Source organism: Trichogramma pretiosum, unplaced genomic scaffold (assembly GCF_000599845.2).
Source record: "Trichogramma pretiosum strain Unisexual culture from Peru unplaced genomic scaffold, Tpre_2.0 scaffold23, whole genome shotgun sequence".
NCBI lineage: Eukaryota > Metazoa > Arthropoda > Insecta > Hymenoptera > Trichogrammatidae > Trichogramma > Trichogramma pretiosum.
The window spans coordinates 1876016-1894123 of record NW_019641629.1 but is presented as its reverse complement, the minus strand read 5'-3'; the positions used below and the strand labels follow the sequence as shown (position 1 = coordinate 1894123).

At 40.6% G+C, this 18108-nt stretch overlaps 3 protein-coding genes across 3 annotated transcripts; 2 read left to right on the top strand and 1 right to left on the bottom strand.

The window, feature by feature from the left end:
* Nucleotides 1-1582: 1582 nt before the first annotated feature.
* Nucleotides 1583-3864, bottom strand: LOC106649352 (SET and MYND domain-containing protein 4-like). Its single transcript, XM_014366715.2, has 5 exons — nucleotides 2790-3864; nucleotides 2424-2725; nucleotides 2165-2335; nucleotides 1946-2086; nucleotides 1583-1852 (listed from the first exon to the last, which is right to left on the bottom strand). Exons 1-5 carry the CDS (start codon nucleotides 3862-3864, stop codon nucleotides 1583-1585), a joined length of 1959 nt encoding a protein of 652 aa, XP_014222201.1.
* Nucleotides 3865-4817: 953 nt separating this feature from the next.
* LOC111693712 (ankyrin-1-like) lies at nucleotides 4818-6124 on the top strand. The gene is made up of 2 exons (XM_023459144.1): nucleotides 4818-5872; nucleotides 5980-6124. The coding sequence occupies exons 1-2, from the start codon at nucleotides 4920-4922 to the stop codon at nucleotides 6107-6109; spliced, it is 1083 nt and encodes a 360-aa protein (XP_023314912.1). The 5' UTR covers nucleotides 4818-4919; the 3' UTR covers nucleotides 6110-6124.
* A 1737-nt stretch (nucleotides 6125-7861) lies between these two features.
* LOC106649353 (zinc finger protein 322-like) lies at nucleotides 7862-9033 on the top strand. Its single transcript, XM_014366716.1, has 3 exons — nucleotides 7862-7988; nucleotides 8361-8567; nucleotides 8990-9033. Exons 1-3 carry the CDS (start codon nucleotides 7862-7864, stop codon nucleotides 9031-9033), a joined length of 378 nt encoding a protein of 125 aa, XP_014222202.1.
* The last annotated feature ends 9075 nt before the right edge of the window (nucleotides 9034-18108 follow it).

Sequence of the window (18108 nt, the reverse complement as noted above, 5' to 3'; positions counted from 1 at the left end):
AGGCAATACATGTGACTAAAAAAAAGTTATAGAAGCTACGAATCATACATAAATCTTGCATTGTCAATTTGTATCTATATCGGATGAAAAAGAAAAATAACCGAAAATTAAACTGATTAACAATGCGCTCTAAGAAACCTTCTTGAGTGCATCGCGTTTGAAGGTTTCGAAAATGAAGAAAAAACAAGTAAATCAGTCGTACGTATCTTCACGAGCATGAAGTTGCTGTATGAGGCTTTAATTAAAAAGCCTAAAAAAATATATATATGTGAGTTATGAAAAATGTGACATACGCTGGAAGGTATTACATATATATTTATATTTAAACGAAACAAGATGTGAATATATACAAATATGACATTAAATATATACATTATATGAAAAGAAAATAAATATATGCTATGCGAATAAGAGAATACTTGAATGGAATGTTTCTCCGAGCTTTCCGTGTGTATAAAAAAAATGAAGAAAAATAAGAAAAAATAAGAAACTAAATGTTATAAAAAGAAAAACAATTGCATCGACAGTTGTGTACCTATACTGTTTCCTCAGATCAAAGTTGTTGCCTGATTATTAATATATTATTGTTTAATATTAATTGCCTACATGATATACACTACCGTCATATCATTGTCGTTGTCATAGATATTAGATAATTATTGAGCGATTAAAAAATACAAATCCTTGTTAAAACAATCGAATTCAAGTTATTTACTTCGTCATTTATTCCTTGACACTTCGTAATCCATCACAATATTGTTTTTCAAATTACATTTTCTCGTGATGCCACCATGTGTAGCAAAACGATACGATTAACTTACTTAATCGAATCAAATGTTTAAAGCTTTCCATTTTTTTTATTCTACGATTTGATTTACAGATTTCCTATGTCCCGGTAATGGGGAATCATTTGATATTTTGTCATTGACTTATCGTGTCCTCGAGCGTTCACACATACGTATTAAAATTGGGAGTGAGGCACGTTGGATATAAAGACTTCTTAGAGTCACAAACTTATTCATACGACCAGCGCTCTTGCCTTTGCATCAAGTCTTTGCAACGTGTAACCGGTGTAAATTTTTTCAGCTCGCACGTACAATATTCGTTTTGGATCGATTAAGTATTAGCGACAAATGTGAAGAAAATTTAATTTCAATGAAAGAGAGAAAAAAATCTCAGATAGTTATTGGGACAGGAGCTAATTGATACTGGCAGCAGCAGCAGCAGCAGTAAGACGCGGGCTCAGCGAGGTTCAAGCTTGCAATTAGTATGGGACAGGCGTTCGAAAAGGTGTCCCTCGCACGCAGGTAAGGTCGCCCCGCACACTTGACACTCTATATCTATTTATAAAGTGCACTGTGTCGCGTTGTGTATTTTAATACGAGCGAAATTATCCAACACGACTCGTAATGTAATTTTTCTGTCTCTTTTTTCTCGCTTTTGCGTTATTGGGCACATTGCGAGTAGTCGTCGGTGGCGTCGTTATGAGCGGTTATGCGATCGGCTTGTTTGTGTGTGTGTGAGTGGGTATGTGCAATATATGTGCATGGATTGGACTGATAGTACTAACTATTCATTTTTTTTATGTTAAGAATGGAATATAATCGAATTGATTTCCATAGGTGTACCAGAAACATTGGCGAAATTGCTCAAGCATGTCCGTTAGTTCTCTGCTGGGTTCTCGGGTTATCGCGTTCACTCTCGAGATTGAATCGATGTAAGTCTGCAGTATTTCCACCTTGTCATCGGTGTAATACTCCAGACCCAATTTCGTGATGGCCCGTTCCCATCTCTTGCTTCGGACAACGGCTCGAACGACCTCCAAACATTTATTCTTTTCAGGTACGAGCGACTGGAAAGATGAATGAAAAAATGTACCCATTCAATTGTTTATTTTCAAATTCAATGACAGGTAATTGAACAAATAATAAAGAAATAAACATACAATGATGGACGGTAGATCGTCGATCAGTGGCCAATTGCCTTCGCAGGCCTCGCATGTACAAGTGAAAAAGTAAGGCGCTAATTTTTTTCTTCTTTGTTCGATCGGTGTACCAGGAAAACGACAGCCGTAATCTTCAACCAACTATAATAAATTGTAATTAATTGAGGTAATAATCGAAAATTTTTTTTCTTTTTATAAGGGATTCATTCGTTATTATACCTCGACACCTTCGTCGATTGCTTTAAGTGCGTAAACAGCTTGATAAACTCGATTGTCCTTGATGAAGGAGCACCTGGCGACGTTGGGGTTGCAGCTGTGATTCAACAGGCTCACGACGGGCCCGAGCATTCCACCGATTGGAAAATACTCGAAATCTCGATACTCGTTGAACTGTGATAATTAACAAAAAACAGTCGATTTTAAAAACTCCGGTCACGTACAACCAAAAATATTTATGTCTACAAAATAGTTGTCCTACCAAAGCCCCGTTGACTTGAAGCTGCATGTAATGTTGGACGATGAGTTTACCGACGAACAGAGCCTCACGACTGTCGTACAGCTCAGCCACGATATCCTCATCCCCTTGGCGCATCGATCCTGAGCCGCCAAAAATCGGCGTCAGCTTGAGCAGATAATAGAGAATCAGTGCCGAGCTCAGTGACAATTGAACCCGCTCGTGGCGATCCCTCCTACGGTCCGAGTGGCTCAGCAGACTGTAGCAGGCCCGATATCGATCGCTCCGGTAAACGCCGTCCTTGGAGAAGCTCTTGGCCAGGTAGTCTGCAAAATTCCGGAATTTCATAGTTTCATTTAGCTTTAAAATATGAAAAAAAATAGTAATTACCTTCGCACTTGGCGATATTCTTTGTTTCTCTCCTCAACTTGATGACACCCCCAAACTCCTTCACAGCCTTGATGGTCAACTTGAGCGCGAATATCATCGTGTCGTTCATCGACATGGCCAACAGGTGAGCCCTGACTTGACACTCGTAGTCGTGGTACTCGAGCCAAGCTCGAGTTTTGCACTCGTCCGAGCAGTAGAGGGCCGAGACACACGAGTCGCAGGCCACACTATGCCACAATCTCGCGAGGCAATGGGAGCAGTGGCTGTAGATCCTCTTGGTGGCCAGACACGAGGCGTAGGGGGGCTCAAGCACCAAAAGCTCACCAGGTCGGATCGTCCTCGTGGCGACGAGATGTCGTCCCCTCGACGCTGCGTCGTATTCGAGATCGATGGCCGTCGAGCAGTTGTCCAGCTGGGGGTGTCTGTCCCCGTCTCCCAAGGCCAGATCCAGACGCTGCAGCTGTCGTTTGTGAGACTCTGGCGTCTCGTAGTCGGGATCTCGGGTCGCCGCGTCGATCCTCTCCTCCAGACGTCGCTTCTTGCGGTCCGTCAGCTGGACCTTCTCCAGCCACAGCCTCGCCTCCTCCGCCACTGCGTCGGCCTCCTCCGGTCTGCCCATCTTCTTCAGCTGTTTGGCCTTTCGGCGCAGCAGATTCGCCCTGAGATGCTCCGGGTAGCCGATCCCCAGAGCCAAATCGATGTCCTTGACGCAGTCCTGGGGTTTGTTCAGCCTCAGCAGTGCCGTCGATCGATTTCCGTAGGCTCGGGCGAGTTCGGGTGACTTGGGCGGGGCTCGGGCGACGCTTCGCTGATACATGTCCAGGGCGGCAAACCACTCCTCGTCTCGGCAACCGGCCCCGAGCATCAGTCGATCGGCCCGACGCCTCAGATTTTCGCTCGTCTCGGCCGACTTGGCCTCACTGTGGACGTGATCCAGTGGGATGCCGCCGAAATTGGCCTGTAGGCTTTTCAGCACTAGTCGCACTCGTTGATCGTAGCCACGGACATCGTCGAGGGCCTCCACCAGATCGTCGAGTTTCAGCAAGGAGCACAGATGCTGAGGTAGGAAGGCCATGATGATTTCTTGTCGATTATTCGCACAAACTCGAACGATATAAGGGTAAATAATTTAACGGACTAAACACTTTTGAGAATGACGGGTTACAAGTGTCGTACAGTAGGCGATGCGACTGCGAATCGACTGCTGCGATGTTAGTCGCGTTCGAAATTTCGCGGCCGACGTCAACGTACATTTTCAAAAATAGCCCGTTGGAACGTCCGTCCAACGATTCAGGTTTCACGCTGACTCGATGCTCATGATTTCCATTATTTGTGTACTTGAGTTTGTGATTTTGTCGTTCTAGCGTAAGCGCGATAATCTTAGAAGCATATAGGAGTGAGGACAAGACGGAGTCTTTGGTGCGTTTTGAGTGTCGAGATTCTGTTGTCTGCTCGTTCGCGTCTGCTGCCGGCGGAGTTTCAAATCATGCAGTTACTGCCTCGGCGCTCGTAGTCATGATATTGTAAGGCCTATTCCCGCCTACGGTGCAGTTGTCTCTGTCGCGCTTACTCATCTTGTTCTTATACGCTCATGCTGTCACCCGTGCCATGTGCGTGTTCATACGATTTGCTCGGCATCAAAGCAACGACACATCGTAGTTAGTAGTTAGCAGTTGGCAGCGATCATTAGTGTATCCGTACTTTGTAGTCAGTTCAGGTTATGTATCAATTTATATGATGTCTAGACTCATAATGCAAAATTTCATTTCGAATTAACAAAATTTCGAATTGCGATGTCGTTCGAATTATCGAAATAAATTAACATTAAATTTTCATCGAAAACGCGAATAACAGAGCTTGAACTCGAATCACCAAAGTTTTACTTGTATACGAAGCCGTGTGAGCTGGGCATGATATAACTTATAACACATAGATTGTCCCCTTCCCCGTGTCCCCCCCTTCCAATCCATGCTTCGTCCACGTGTTCAGTTTCTGCGTCGATCGATGTGCTGTCAGTCCAGGCGAAGGCGTCGCAAAGAGAGCAGTATACTAGAAAGCTAGTATCGACCGAACCGAGTGATTTTTGTGAAAAAAATCCCGTGTTCGCGCGCGGACAAACGAGAGATAGTCATGTCGTCCGACGACGTATCCGAAAAAAGTATCCACGTCGATGGAAAAAAATTGCAAGAACTCGAGAGCCTGCGCGAAACGATCGCTAATTGGCAGTCCCAGAGGCAGCGACGCCAATTCATCCGTCGACTTTGGCCTCTGATCGAGAATTGGAATAGCGGACTACCGGACCTCCGAAACGTCTTTCGAAGGGAAGAAGTGGATCTTCTTCTCCAGGACGCCGTGTACTGCATGGGCGGCAAACAGAGATATCGTCCAGGTGCCGGATTCATCGAGTTCGTGGCTCGCGCGGGCTACAAGGACGAGCCCGAGCTTGACAAAGACAGCGGCGAGCCAGTCAGGAATCGCACCACCGCGATACATCGCGCGTCTCTGCGCAGGTTGCCCAACAAGATCGTCGTGCTCCGCGAGCTCTTCAAAATATACGACAGCTACGATCACACGGACAAGTACGGTCTCACGCACTTCCACGCGGCCTGCAGGCACGGCCTCGTCGACGTGGTCGAGAAATTTCTGGAGCGCGGCCGCAACGCCGATTACCTCGGGCCAGGAACCAGGGATTCGCCGCTGCACTTGGCACTGAGACACGATCACAGGGACATGGTCGCGATGCTGCTGAGGTGGCGCGTGAATCCCAACGTAGTCGGCAATTGCCGAGCGACTCCTCTGCACGTCGTTGCCAAAAGTTGCTTCGACGCGGCGGACTTCGCGAGGGAATTCTTCGAGATCTACGACGGCACGGAGCAGAAGCTGCTGGTCGACATACGCGACGAGTTCGGCCGGACACCGTTGCACTTGGCTCTCCAGCGGAAGAACAGGCGGATGGCCAAATTGCTGCTGCGCAGAGGCGCCGATCCGTCTCTGGCCTCCAAGGCCGGAACCACGCCTCTGCACATCGTCTGCGTGAACAGCTACGACGACGACGGCTTCAGGGACGAATTCTTCGAGATCGTCGAGAACGAGCTCGGACTGGCGCTGCGTTGCGATACGGTGCTGCACGAGGCCCTTTATCGCGGCAGAATCGACTCGTTCGAGTTCCTGCCGAGCAGGGGCGCCTGCCCGAACGCGGCCAACCGCGACGGACGCACCGTTCTGCACGCGTTATGCGACGGGAATCGCGACGAGGTGGAACTGCTGGGTCGATTGTTCGAGCTCAGCCGCTACGGGGTGCGGATAGACGCCAGGGATAGGTTCGGCAATACGGCGCTTCACTTGGCCGCGAGGTCGCATCATCGAGGCTCGCTCGAGCTGCTGCTGGACAGAGGCGCCGATCCCAGTTTGGTCAACGAGGCCGGCTGGACGCTACTGCACCAGGTCTGCTGGTGGCACAGGGACGACGTCGAGCTGCTGAAAACGTTGCTCGAGCTCGAGGTGTTGCCCATCGACGCTCGGACGGCCGTGACCCGTAACACGGCCTTGCACATGGCGCTCGTGCAGTGCGGACGCTCGAACAATCGGAGGGTGCTCGAGTTGCTGCTTAGTTGGGGCGCCGATCCGAACGCCGCCAACGATAAAGGAGAGACCCCGCTGCACTTGATCTGCCGCAGACGACGCGACGACGATCTGGTGAAGTTCTTCTGCGAGATCAGCGAGACGATCGACGATCGGGCGGTGCGACTCGATGTCCGGGATGACACGGGCCGTACGCCGCTCGAAGAGGCCATGGCCAATACTCTGCCGCGCGCCGTCGAGTTTCTGCTGAACGAAGGCGCTCATCTGTCCGGCTTCGTGTTTCGACCGGTTTTCCGTCTGTCGGCTTTGAGCTATCTCGACGGGGACGCGGTGCCGAGATTCGACGAGAAGCGCCACGATTTCAAATTGAGACTGGCCTCCGGGACCATGATGGTCCTCGAGCGTCTCGAGAACGTCGGATACGAGCTGGACCGAAGCGACGCCCTCAAGATCATGGCGTTCTTCTCGAAGCACGGATTGTTGTTGTTGGACGAGTCGGAGGAGGAGGATTGGTACGACGACAAGAGATTCGAGCGCGACGCCAAAAGAATCGTCGTCCAGCCGAGCCTGTCGCTCTACGAGTTGACTCAATTACCGGCCGGAGAGGCGGAGAAACGACTCGACTTCGCGGACTACTTCGAACTGGCGCAATCGAAAAGATTGAACGAGCTCCGCCCGAGGCATGTCGATCCTTGCGCTCGGCATCTGTGCGAGAAACTGTCGAGACGATTTTTCTCGAGCTGGGCACTGGATGCTTTCGTGGAGCTGATACGCTGCAGACTGCCGATTCTTTGCTGCAGGATGATCGTTGAGAATTTGACGAATGAGGATTTGTGGCGTGTCTGCTTGGCGGCTACGGAACAAGATTCGTAATTGCAATGAGAGTTTTTGTCGTCGATTGTTTAAATATGTATAGTATTTTACATATAATTTAAATAAATGAAGTGGAAAAAATGAGCTTTAATATTTCCATTGATAAATACACAATCATTGGAATTAAAAGATGTTAAATTGTATATTCATTACCATGGCAACTCATTGAGACCAAAGTTGTCTATACACAGTATAAAGTACATGGGTGGCGAATTGTGGATTACGCCCATCTCGAATAATACATTATTTTATAATTTATGAAATATTGTATAAGGATCCACTATTGACTTGATATGAAAAGAATTGTTGTGAAGTATATTCGGTCTTAAAAGTTCAAAAAAATTCCTCAAAGCTATCGTCACCAAATGAGAGTTTTGAATTGTTTCAAATGTTAAAAGTATAATGTATGAACAGATAAATCGATAACTTAATAGTAAACAACATGATTATAAACAATTTTGACATCGTTCCTAGACACGCTGATTCTATTTATAGTGGAAATAAATTAGTTTGAATGTTGTCTTTCTCGATGAAGCTACACCATACAGATAGATTATACTCATTAAATTTACAAGGCACTAAATAGAAAGGATCCAACGTTTAATTTAAGCACCAAAATGGATAAAACTAAGAAATCCAAAGTAGTTATTTCGGAAAATAATTTAAGTGAACGCGACATCGTAGTTTCGAATGACAAACAACACATCTGTGATATTTGTCAGGAGGAATTTACCCTAGAATCAAGTATGATAACACACCGAGACACAAATCACAATAATCAGAAAAATTTCGCATGTGACGAGTGCGAAATGAAATTTGAATTCCGAAGTCATTTGAGTAGACACCAAATATCAATACACAAAGGCCACAACGATTTTGCATGTGATCAGTGCAAGAAGAAATTTGTGAAAAAATCGAGTTTATTTACGCATCAAAAATTAGTACACAAGAATCGCAAAAATTTCACATGTAACAAGTGCAACAGAAAATTTGAAAATAAATCAACTTTACTCAAGCACAATAAGGTATTCCACGAAGTTTTCAAAGATTATTTGTGTGAAAAGTGTGCCAAGAGATTTGGAAATAAACATAATTTGCTCTTGCATATAAAAACAGTCCATGAGCGTTGCAAGGATTACGACTTGAAAGTCTTCAAAAATTACTTATGTGACACCTGTGGAAAGAAATTTGCAAGTAAGCAAAGTTTAGTCTTGCACATGACAACAGTCCATGAGGGTCGCAAAGATTACATATGCAGCATTTGTGAAAAGAAATTTGGACGAAAATCAGATTTGCTAACCCACATAAAAACGGTCCATGAAAGTCAGAGAGATCACGCATGCGACAAATGCGAGAAAAAATTTGGACGAAAATCGGATTTGTTGAAGCACCAAAGGGTAGTCCACGAAGGTCGCAAAGATTACATATGCGACAATTGCGAGAAAAAATTTGGACAAAAACTAGATTTGTTTCGGCACCAACAGACAGTACACGAAGGTCGTAAAGATCATGCATGCAATAAGTGCATGAAAACATTTGGACAAAAATCGAATTTACTTTTACACCAAAGAACAGTTCACGAAGGTCGCAAAGATTACCCATGCAACAAGTGCGAGAAGAAATTTGGACACAAAATGCCATTGATTAGACACCAAAAGACAATACACGAGGGTCGCAGAGATTATGCTTGTGATAAGTGCGAGAGAAAATTTGGACAAACGATACATCTTTTGTATCACCAACAGGCGGTCCACGAGGCTCGCAAAGACTACGCATGCGACGAGTGTGAGCTTAAATTCGGAGAAAAATCAAGATTAACCAGACATCAAAAAACAGTCCACGACGGATGCCAAGATTTTGCGTGCGACAAGTGCGAGAAAAAATTCAGTCAAAAAGGAAATTTGCTTGTTCACCTTAAAGCAGTCCATGAAGGTCGGAAAGATTTCTCATGCGACAAGTGCGAAAAGAAATTTACAGAAAAAAAGAGTTTGTTCGTACACGTAAGGACCATTCATGAGGGTCGAAAAGATTACACATGCGACAAGTGCGAGAGGAAATTTGGACAAAAATCGAATTTACTTAGACACCAAGAAAAAGTTCACGAAGATCGTAAAGATTAGACATGGGACAAATTCAAGAAAAAGTTTGGACTTTTGCGAGAGAAAATTTGAATGTAAATCAGATTTTTGGAAGCACCAAATGACAGTTCAAGTTTAAATTGAAACCGAAAATTAGTCTTTAGAATTTTCAGAAAGTACCTATTGGACAGTTCTTGAAGTTTATTAATATTCTCAAGTGATAAATATGCGCATTTGCATCATTTTTACGTCAGATGATAATCCAGTTTTTATTAACAATTAGTTCATTATACAAATTTTTCGAACGCATTGCAGACATATGCTTGAAACACTTCCTTTTTAAATAGCTTGTAACCCATTAGTGAAATAATGAAAAATATTGATTTTTCTGAACAATTAATAAAAAAACTTTTATGGATGTCCGAGTATAAGCATTTTTAAAGTTGAAATAAAAATTGTGTCAATACAGTGTCTTTTTCGAACCTCGGGCTATCGACTATTATTACACCTTCGTTTAAATATGTAGTATTTTACAAATTATTCAAATAAATGACGTTGAAAAAATGAGCTTTAATATTTCTATAAATAAAAATACACAATCATTTTATTTAAATGATCTTAAATCGAGTATTCATTACCATGACACCTAATTGAGACCAAAGTTGTCTATACAGTACATTAGTCGATGGTGAATTGTGGATTACGCCAATCACGATATGGCGTGGAAGCAGCAGTGGATAAGGATGGTAAATTTCAGAATGAATAATAAATTATTTTATAATTTATGACATATTGTATTGAGATCTAGTATTGACATGATATGAAAAGAATTGTTGTGAAGTATATTCGGTTAAAAAATTCCTCAAAGTAATCATCACTAAATTAGGGTTCTAAATTGTTTCAAATGTTGTAAGAATATGGGAGAGCAGGGTGTGTCGGCATATGAGGTAAATTTACAAAATTGTGTATATCTCTTTATCAATGATTTGAACCGAGATGGTGCCATTACATAAAAATAGTACATATTATGGTGCTAGCACTACTGCTACTATTATCTCTATACAATTTAGTGATACAGAGAAATATGCATTTTTGCCAACTTACCTCACATGCCAACACACCCTTCTCTCCCCTAATGTATGAACAGATAAATCGATAACATAATAGGAATAAACAATATGATGATAAACAATTTTAAGCTACTAGTGATATATAATATGTACTATGATATGGTTTAAATTTTATGCTTAACAACTTATCACAAACAGCTGATAGCGTACGATCTAGTGCACCGACTTTTGCTGAAGTAAAATTTTAATTAACGACCACAAGTGATTATCATCAAGGCGAGCCTGTCGCTCACGGAAAAACAAAACGACTACCCTCGCGGAATACCTTGAACTGGCGCAATCGGAAAAATTGAACAAGATCCGCCCAGGGTAATTCGATCCGTGCGCTCGGCATCTGTGCGAGAAACTGTCGAGACGATTTTTTTTCGAGCTGGGCACTGGATGCTTTCGTGGAGTTGATACCCTGCAGACTGCCGCTTCTTTGCTGCAAGATGATCGTTGAGAATTTGACGAATGAGGATTTGTGGCGGGTTTGCTTGGCGGCTACGGAACAAGATTCGTAATTGCAATGAGAGTTTTTGTCGTCGATTTTTTAAATATGTATAGTATTTTACATATATTTTAAATAAATCAAGTGGGAAAAAATGAGCTTTGATATTTCCATTGATAAATACACAATCATTGGAATTAAAAGATGTTAAATTGTACATTCATTACCATGGCAACTCATTGAGACCAAAGTTGTCTATGCACAGTATAAAGTACATGGGTAGCGAATTGTGGATTACGATAATCTCGAATAATACATTTTTTTATAATTTATAACATATTGTATAAGGATCCACTATTGACTTGATATGAAAAGAATTGTTGTGAAGTATATTCGGTTTTAAAAGTTCAAAAAAATTTCTCAAAGCTATCGTCACCAAATTAGAGTTTTAAATTGTTTCAAATGTTAAAAGTATAATGTATGAACAGATAAATCGATAACTTAATAGTAAACAACATGATTATAAACAATTTTGACATCGTTCCTAGACACGCTGATTGTATTTATAGTGAAAATAAATTAGTTTGAATGTTGTCTTTCTCAATGAAGCTACACCATACAGATAGATTATACTCATTAAATTTCCAAGGCCCTAAATAGGAAGGATCCAACGTTTAATTTAAGCACCAAATTGGATAAAACTAAGAAATCCGAAGTAGTTACCTCGGAAAATAATTTAAGTGAACACGACATCGTAGTTTCGAATGACAAACAACACATCTGTGATATTTGTCAGGAGGAATTGACACTAGAATCAAGTATGATAGCACACCAAGACACAATTCACAATGATAAAAAAAATTTCGTATGTGACGAGTGCAAAATGAAATTTGAGTTCCGAAGTCATTTGAGTAGACATCAAATATCAGTACACAAGAGCCACAAAGATTTTGCATGCGACAATTGCGGGAAGAAATTTTTAAAAAAATCGAGTTTGTTTACGCATCAAAAATTAGTACATAAAGATCGCGAAGATTTGACGTGCAGAAAATGCGAGAAGAAATTTGAAAGTAAATCAACTTTACTCAAACACAATAAGATATTTCACGAAGTTTTCAAAGATTATTTGTGTGAAAAGTGTGCGAAGAGATTCGGAAATAAACAGAGCTTGCTCCTGCACATTAAGACAGTCCATGAGCATTGCAAGGATTACGACTTGAAAGTCTTCAAAAGTTACGCATGCGATAAGTGCGAAAAAAAATTTGGACGAAAAATGCCACTGATTAGGCACCAAAAGACAATACACGAGGGTCGAAAAGATTGCGTATGCGATAAGTGTGAACAGAAATTTACACAAAAACAGAGTCTGCTCTCCCACCAAAAGATAGTACACGGTGGTTGCATGATAGATTACTCATGTGACAAATGCGAGAAGAAATTTGGACGAAAATGGATTTTGGTTCAGCATCAAGAGACAGTCCACGAAGGTCAGAAAAATTACGAATGCGACAGTTGCGAGAAGAAATTTGGACGAAAATCGGATTTACTTTTACACCAAAAGATAGTCCATGAAGGTCGAAAAGATTACGCATGTGACAAATGTGAGAAGAAATTTGGAAAAAAATCGGATTTATTAAAGCACCAAAGGACGGTCCACGAAGGTCGTAAAGATTTTGCATGCAACATTTGCGAGAAGAAATTTGGCCGTAAATATCGTTTGCTCATCCATCAGAAGACAGTACACGAAGCTCGCAAAGATTACGTATGCGACGAGTGTAAGCATAAATTCGGAGAAAAATCAAAATTAACCACACATCAAAAAACAGTCCACGACGGATGCAAAGATTTCGTGTGCGACAAGTGCGAGAAAAAATTTAGTGATAAAGGAAATTTGCTTGTTCATCTTAAAACAGTCCACGAAGGTCGGAAAGATTTCTCATGCGGCAAGTGCGAAGGGAAATTTGGACGAAATTGGACTTTACTTAAACACCAAGAAACAGTTCACGAAGCTCGCAAAGATTTTGCATGCGACAAGTGCGAGAAAAAATTTGGGGAGCAAAGCAATTTGATGAGACACCAAAAAATAGTCCATGAAGGTCGAAAAGATTTCGCATGTGACCATTGCGAAAAGAAATTTGGACAAAGATCGCATTTGCTCAGACACCAAGAAACAGTTCACGAAGATCGTAAAGATTAGACATGGGAAAAATTCAAGAAAAAATTTAGATAAATATGGAATTTAATAAGAGCGAAAAGAAATGGGCGATTCAAGGCCAATTGAATCGACATCAATAAACGATGCTCCTCATCTGAAAAGACTACGAATGTGACCTTTGCGATAGAAAATTTGGATGAAAATCAGATTTTTCGAAGCACCAAATGACAGTCCAAGTTTAAATTGACACCGAAAATCAGTCTTTAGAAATTTCAGAAACTACCTACTGGACAGTTTTTGAAGTTTATTAAGATTCTTAAGCGATAAATATGCGCATTTGCATCATTTTTACGTCAGATGATAATCCAGTTTTTGCCAATAATTTGTTCATTATACAAATTTTTCGAACGCATTGCAGTCATATGCTTGAAACACTTCCTTTTTTAATAGCTTGTAAACCATCAGTGAAATAATGAAAAATATCGATTTTTTTGAACAATTATAAATTTATAAAGAAACTTTTATGGATGTTCGAGTATGAGTTTTTCAAAATTGGAGAAAAAATGTTGTCAATATGATTGTACCTTTTTTTTAACCTTCGGCTATCGACTATTATTGCACCTCCGTTCAGTGTTGCCGTACTTTATTTTTTAAGCCTTATAGGTCATATCATCAAACTGGCATAAAAGGTATCTTAAATCAATTCATTGATCATGGGCAAAGGGTCGATCAGGGAGTGCGCCAATATATTGGCTTTCCAGCCCTCTATAGGTTAACCAGACGACTGCTAATTGCTACTGTTCGGGCACTTTTTTGGTCATGCAACTATTACCTGATTTTTTCTCCGCCCTTAAGCTCCGCCCGAGGCATCTCGATCCGTGCACTTGGCATCTGTGCGGGAAACTTTCGAGACGATTTTTCTCGAGCTGGGCGCTGGATGCTTTCATGGAGCTGATACGCTGCAGACTGCCGATTCTTTGCTGCAAGATGATCGTTGAGAATTTGACGAATGAGGATTTGTGGCGTGTCTGCTTGGCGGCAAAGGAGCAAAATTCGTGATGGCAATGCGCATGTCTGTCGTCAATTTTTTGAATATGTATAGTATTTTACATATAATTTAAATTAATGATGTAGAAAAAATGAGCTTTAATATTTCTTATTTCTATAGATAAAAAACACAATCATTTGAATTAATAGATGTTAAATTGCATATTCATTACCATAACACCTCATTGAGACCAGAAGGGTCTATACCTAGTACATGAGTCGATGGCGAATTTAGATTACGCCAATCACGCTATGGCATGGAGGCAGCAGTGAATTGGGATGGTAACTTTCAGAATAAATAGTACATTAATAATACATTATTTTATAATTCATTAAAAACCTTTTTCAAAGTATATTAAGTTTTAAAAGTTTGAAAAATTTCTCGAAGAAATCATCAGCAAGTTAAAGTTAATATAATGTATTAAGTAAGAATAATGTGTAAACGGATAAATCGGTAAGTTAATTGTGAACAATATAATCATAAACGATTTTAAGCTATTCCCTCAACTTGCTGATCATGTATTTATAGTAAAAACCAATTAGTTTGAATGTTATTCTTTTCGGTGAGACACGTAATAACATTGAATGATAAAGTTTACTCATTCAACTTTCGTGTCATTAAATAGAAAAATCCAACGTTTTATTTAGGCACCAAAATGGATAGAAATGAGAAGATATCCAAAGAAGTTGTCTCAAAAGATAATTTAAATGATCACGAAATTGATTTCTTTGACAACAAACAACACGTTTGTGATATTTGCCAGCAGGCATTTACTCTAGAATCAAGTATGATAACACACCGAGACACAAATCACAGTGATAAAAAAAATTTCGCATGTGATCTGTTAAGAATAAACTGTTTTCCTTGTATATGTATAAGTCGATATCTGTGTATGTATGTAGTATAATTATTATTGTGTAACACGATGTGTATTTAAACGTAAGTTGTAAGCAGGCGAGTGTCTGTGCGTATTGATCAGCGGTGTCTCGCGGACACCAAGAGCGTATAGCGACAATAGCGATTTTAACCATTATTAAATCTAATTTATAAGCAAGCCTCGTGTACGTTTCAAGTATATTTTAAACCCTAATCAAATCATTTAACAGATCAGTGTGACGAGAAATTCGAGTTCCGAAGTCATTTGAGTAGACACTAAATATTAGAACACAAAGGCCGCATAGATTTTGCATGCGACAATTGTGAAAAGAAATTTGTGAAAAAATCGAGTTTATTTACGCATCAAAAATAAGTACATAAAAAAATTAGTACATTTGAAAACAAATCAACTTTACTTAAACACAAAAAAATATTCCACGAAGTTTTTAAAGAATATTTATGTGAAAGGTGCGCCAAAAGATTCGTAAGTAAACATAATATGCTCTTCCATATAAAAACAGTCCACGAGGGTCGCAAAGACTACGCATGCGACAAATGCGATAGAAAATTCGGACAAAAAGTACAATTGCTTTTTCACCAGCAAACAGTCCACGAAGGTCGCAAAGATTACATATGCATTATTTGTGAAAATAAATTTGGACAACAATCGGATCTGCTAAAACACCAAAGGGCAGTTCACGATGATCGAAAAGACTTTGCATGCGGTAAGTGCAAAAGAAAATTTGGATATAAATCAGATTTGTTGAAGCACCAAAAGATAGTACACGAAGGTCGCAGAGATTACCCATGCGACAAATGCGAGAAGAAATTTGGACAAAAAATACATTTGTTTCGGCACCAAGAGACAGTACACGAACGTCGCAAAGATTATGCATGTGATAAGTGCGAGAAGAAATTTGGATGGAAACCGAGTCTGCTCTTACACCAAAAGACAGCCCACGGCGGTTGCAAAGATTACTCATGTGACAAATGCGAGAAAAAATTTTGGGAACGAGGCAATTTTAGAAGACACCAGAGAATAGTCCATGAAGGTCGGAAAGATTACGAATGCGATCAGTGCGAGAAGAAGTTTGGGCATAAACAGAACTTGCGCACTCACCAAAAAACAGTCCATGAAGGCCACAAGGATTATGCATGTGACAAGTGTGAGAATAAGTTTTCACAAAAATCTTATTTGCTCTACCACCAACAGACAGTACACGACGGTCGTAAAGATTTTGCGTGCGACAAATGCGAGCAGAAATTTGGACGAAAACAGCATTTACACGTCCACCTTACACGGCACGATTGCGAAAAGTGATGATGAGTGACAATTGTAAATATGTTAATAGATCTAAGTACATACGCTATTCTTATATTACAATAAAAATTAAGTTGAAATAATTTTGTATTACCTGCACTTCGGACGTTTAATTATTATTGCACCTTTTTACTGTATCGATGTGTTGTGTTTTCAGATTTCGCGTAATACTGATTAATATACGATTTTCAATCATTTGCTTACATTTACGATCGTAAACAATTTCTATATAGTTCCTCGATACACACAGATCAGGTTTACAGTAAAAACAAGTTAGTTTGAATGTTGTCCTTCCCGATGAAACGAGCCATAATACGAAAAGATAAATTATAGTCGTTAAATTTTTCATAGTACTAAATAGAAAGGATCCAACGTTTAATTTAGTCACGAAAATGGATGAAATTAAGAAATCTGAAGAAGTTGTCTCAAGTGAACCCGACGTCGTAGTTTCGAACGACGAACAACACATTTCTGACATTTGTCAGATCGAATTTACACTAGAATCAAAAATGATAACACATCGAGACATGATTCACTATGATCAGAAAATTTACGCATGTGACAAATGCGAACAGAAATTTGAGTTCCGAAGTCATTTGAGTAGACACCAAATATCAGTACACAAAGGCCGCAAAGATTTTTCATGCGACCAATGCGAGAAGACATTTGTGAAAAAATCGAGTTTATTTACGCACCAAAAATTAGTTCATAAAGATCGCGAAAATTTGACGTGCAAAAAGTGCGAAAAGAAATTCGAGAATAAATCAACTTTAATCAAACACAATAAAATATTCCACGAAGTTTTTAAAGATTATTTATGTGAAAGGTGCGCCAAGAGATTTGGAAATAAACGTAATTTGCTCTTGCATATAAAAACAGTCCATGAGGCTTGCAAAGATCTCACTTCTGATCAGCTTAAGAAAAAATTTGGATTAAAATCGGATTTGATCAGACACCAAAAAACAGTTCATAAAGTTCGTAAAGATTTCGCACGTTATGAGTGTGAAAAATTATATGCTCAAAGATCAGGTTTGTTCTACCACCAAAAGACAGTACACGAAGCACGAAGAGATTTTGCATGTGACAAATGCGAAAAGAAATTTAGACAAACATCGCATTTGCTTCGGCACCAAAAAAAAGTACACGAAAGTCGCACAGATTACCCATGCGACAATTGCGAAAAGAAATTTGGAAGAAAATGGATTTTGGTTCAGCATCAAAAGACAGTCCACGAAGGTCGCAAAGATTACGCATGCGACAAGTGCGAGAAAAAATTTGGACTGAAACTCGATTTGATCAGACACCAAAAGACAGTACACGAAGGTCGCAGAGATTACGCATGCGATAAGTGTGAGAAGAAATTTACACAAAAATCGACTCTGCTTTCCCACCAAAAGATAGTACACGGTGGTTGCAAAGATTACTCATGTGACAAATGCGAGCTTAAATTTGGAGAAAAATCAAAATTAGCCAGACATCAAAAGACAGTCCACGACGGATGCAAAAATTTTGCGTGCGACAAGTGCGAGAAAAAATTTAGTCAGAAAGGAAATTTGCTAATTCACCAGAAAGCAGTCCATGAAGGTCGGAAAGATTTCTCATGTGAGAAGTGCGAAAGGAAGTTTGGACGAAAGTCGACTTTGCTTCGACACCAAGAAACAGTTCACGAAGGTCGCAAAGATTTTGCATGCGAAAAGTGTGCGAATAAGTTTTCACAAAAATTTAATTTGCTCTACCACCAAATGACAGTCCATGAGGGTCGGAAGGATTACGCTTGTGACAAATGCGACAAAACATTTGCATACAAATGGACTTTACTTTCACAC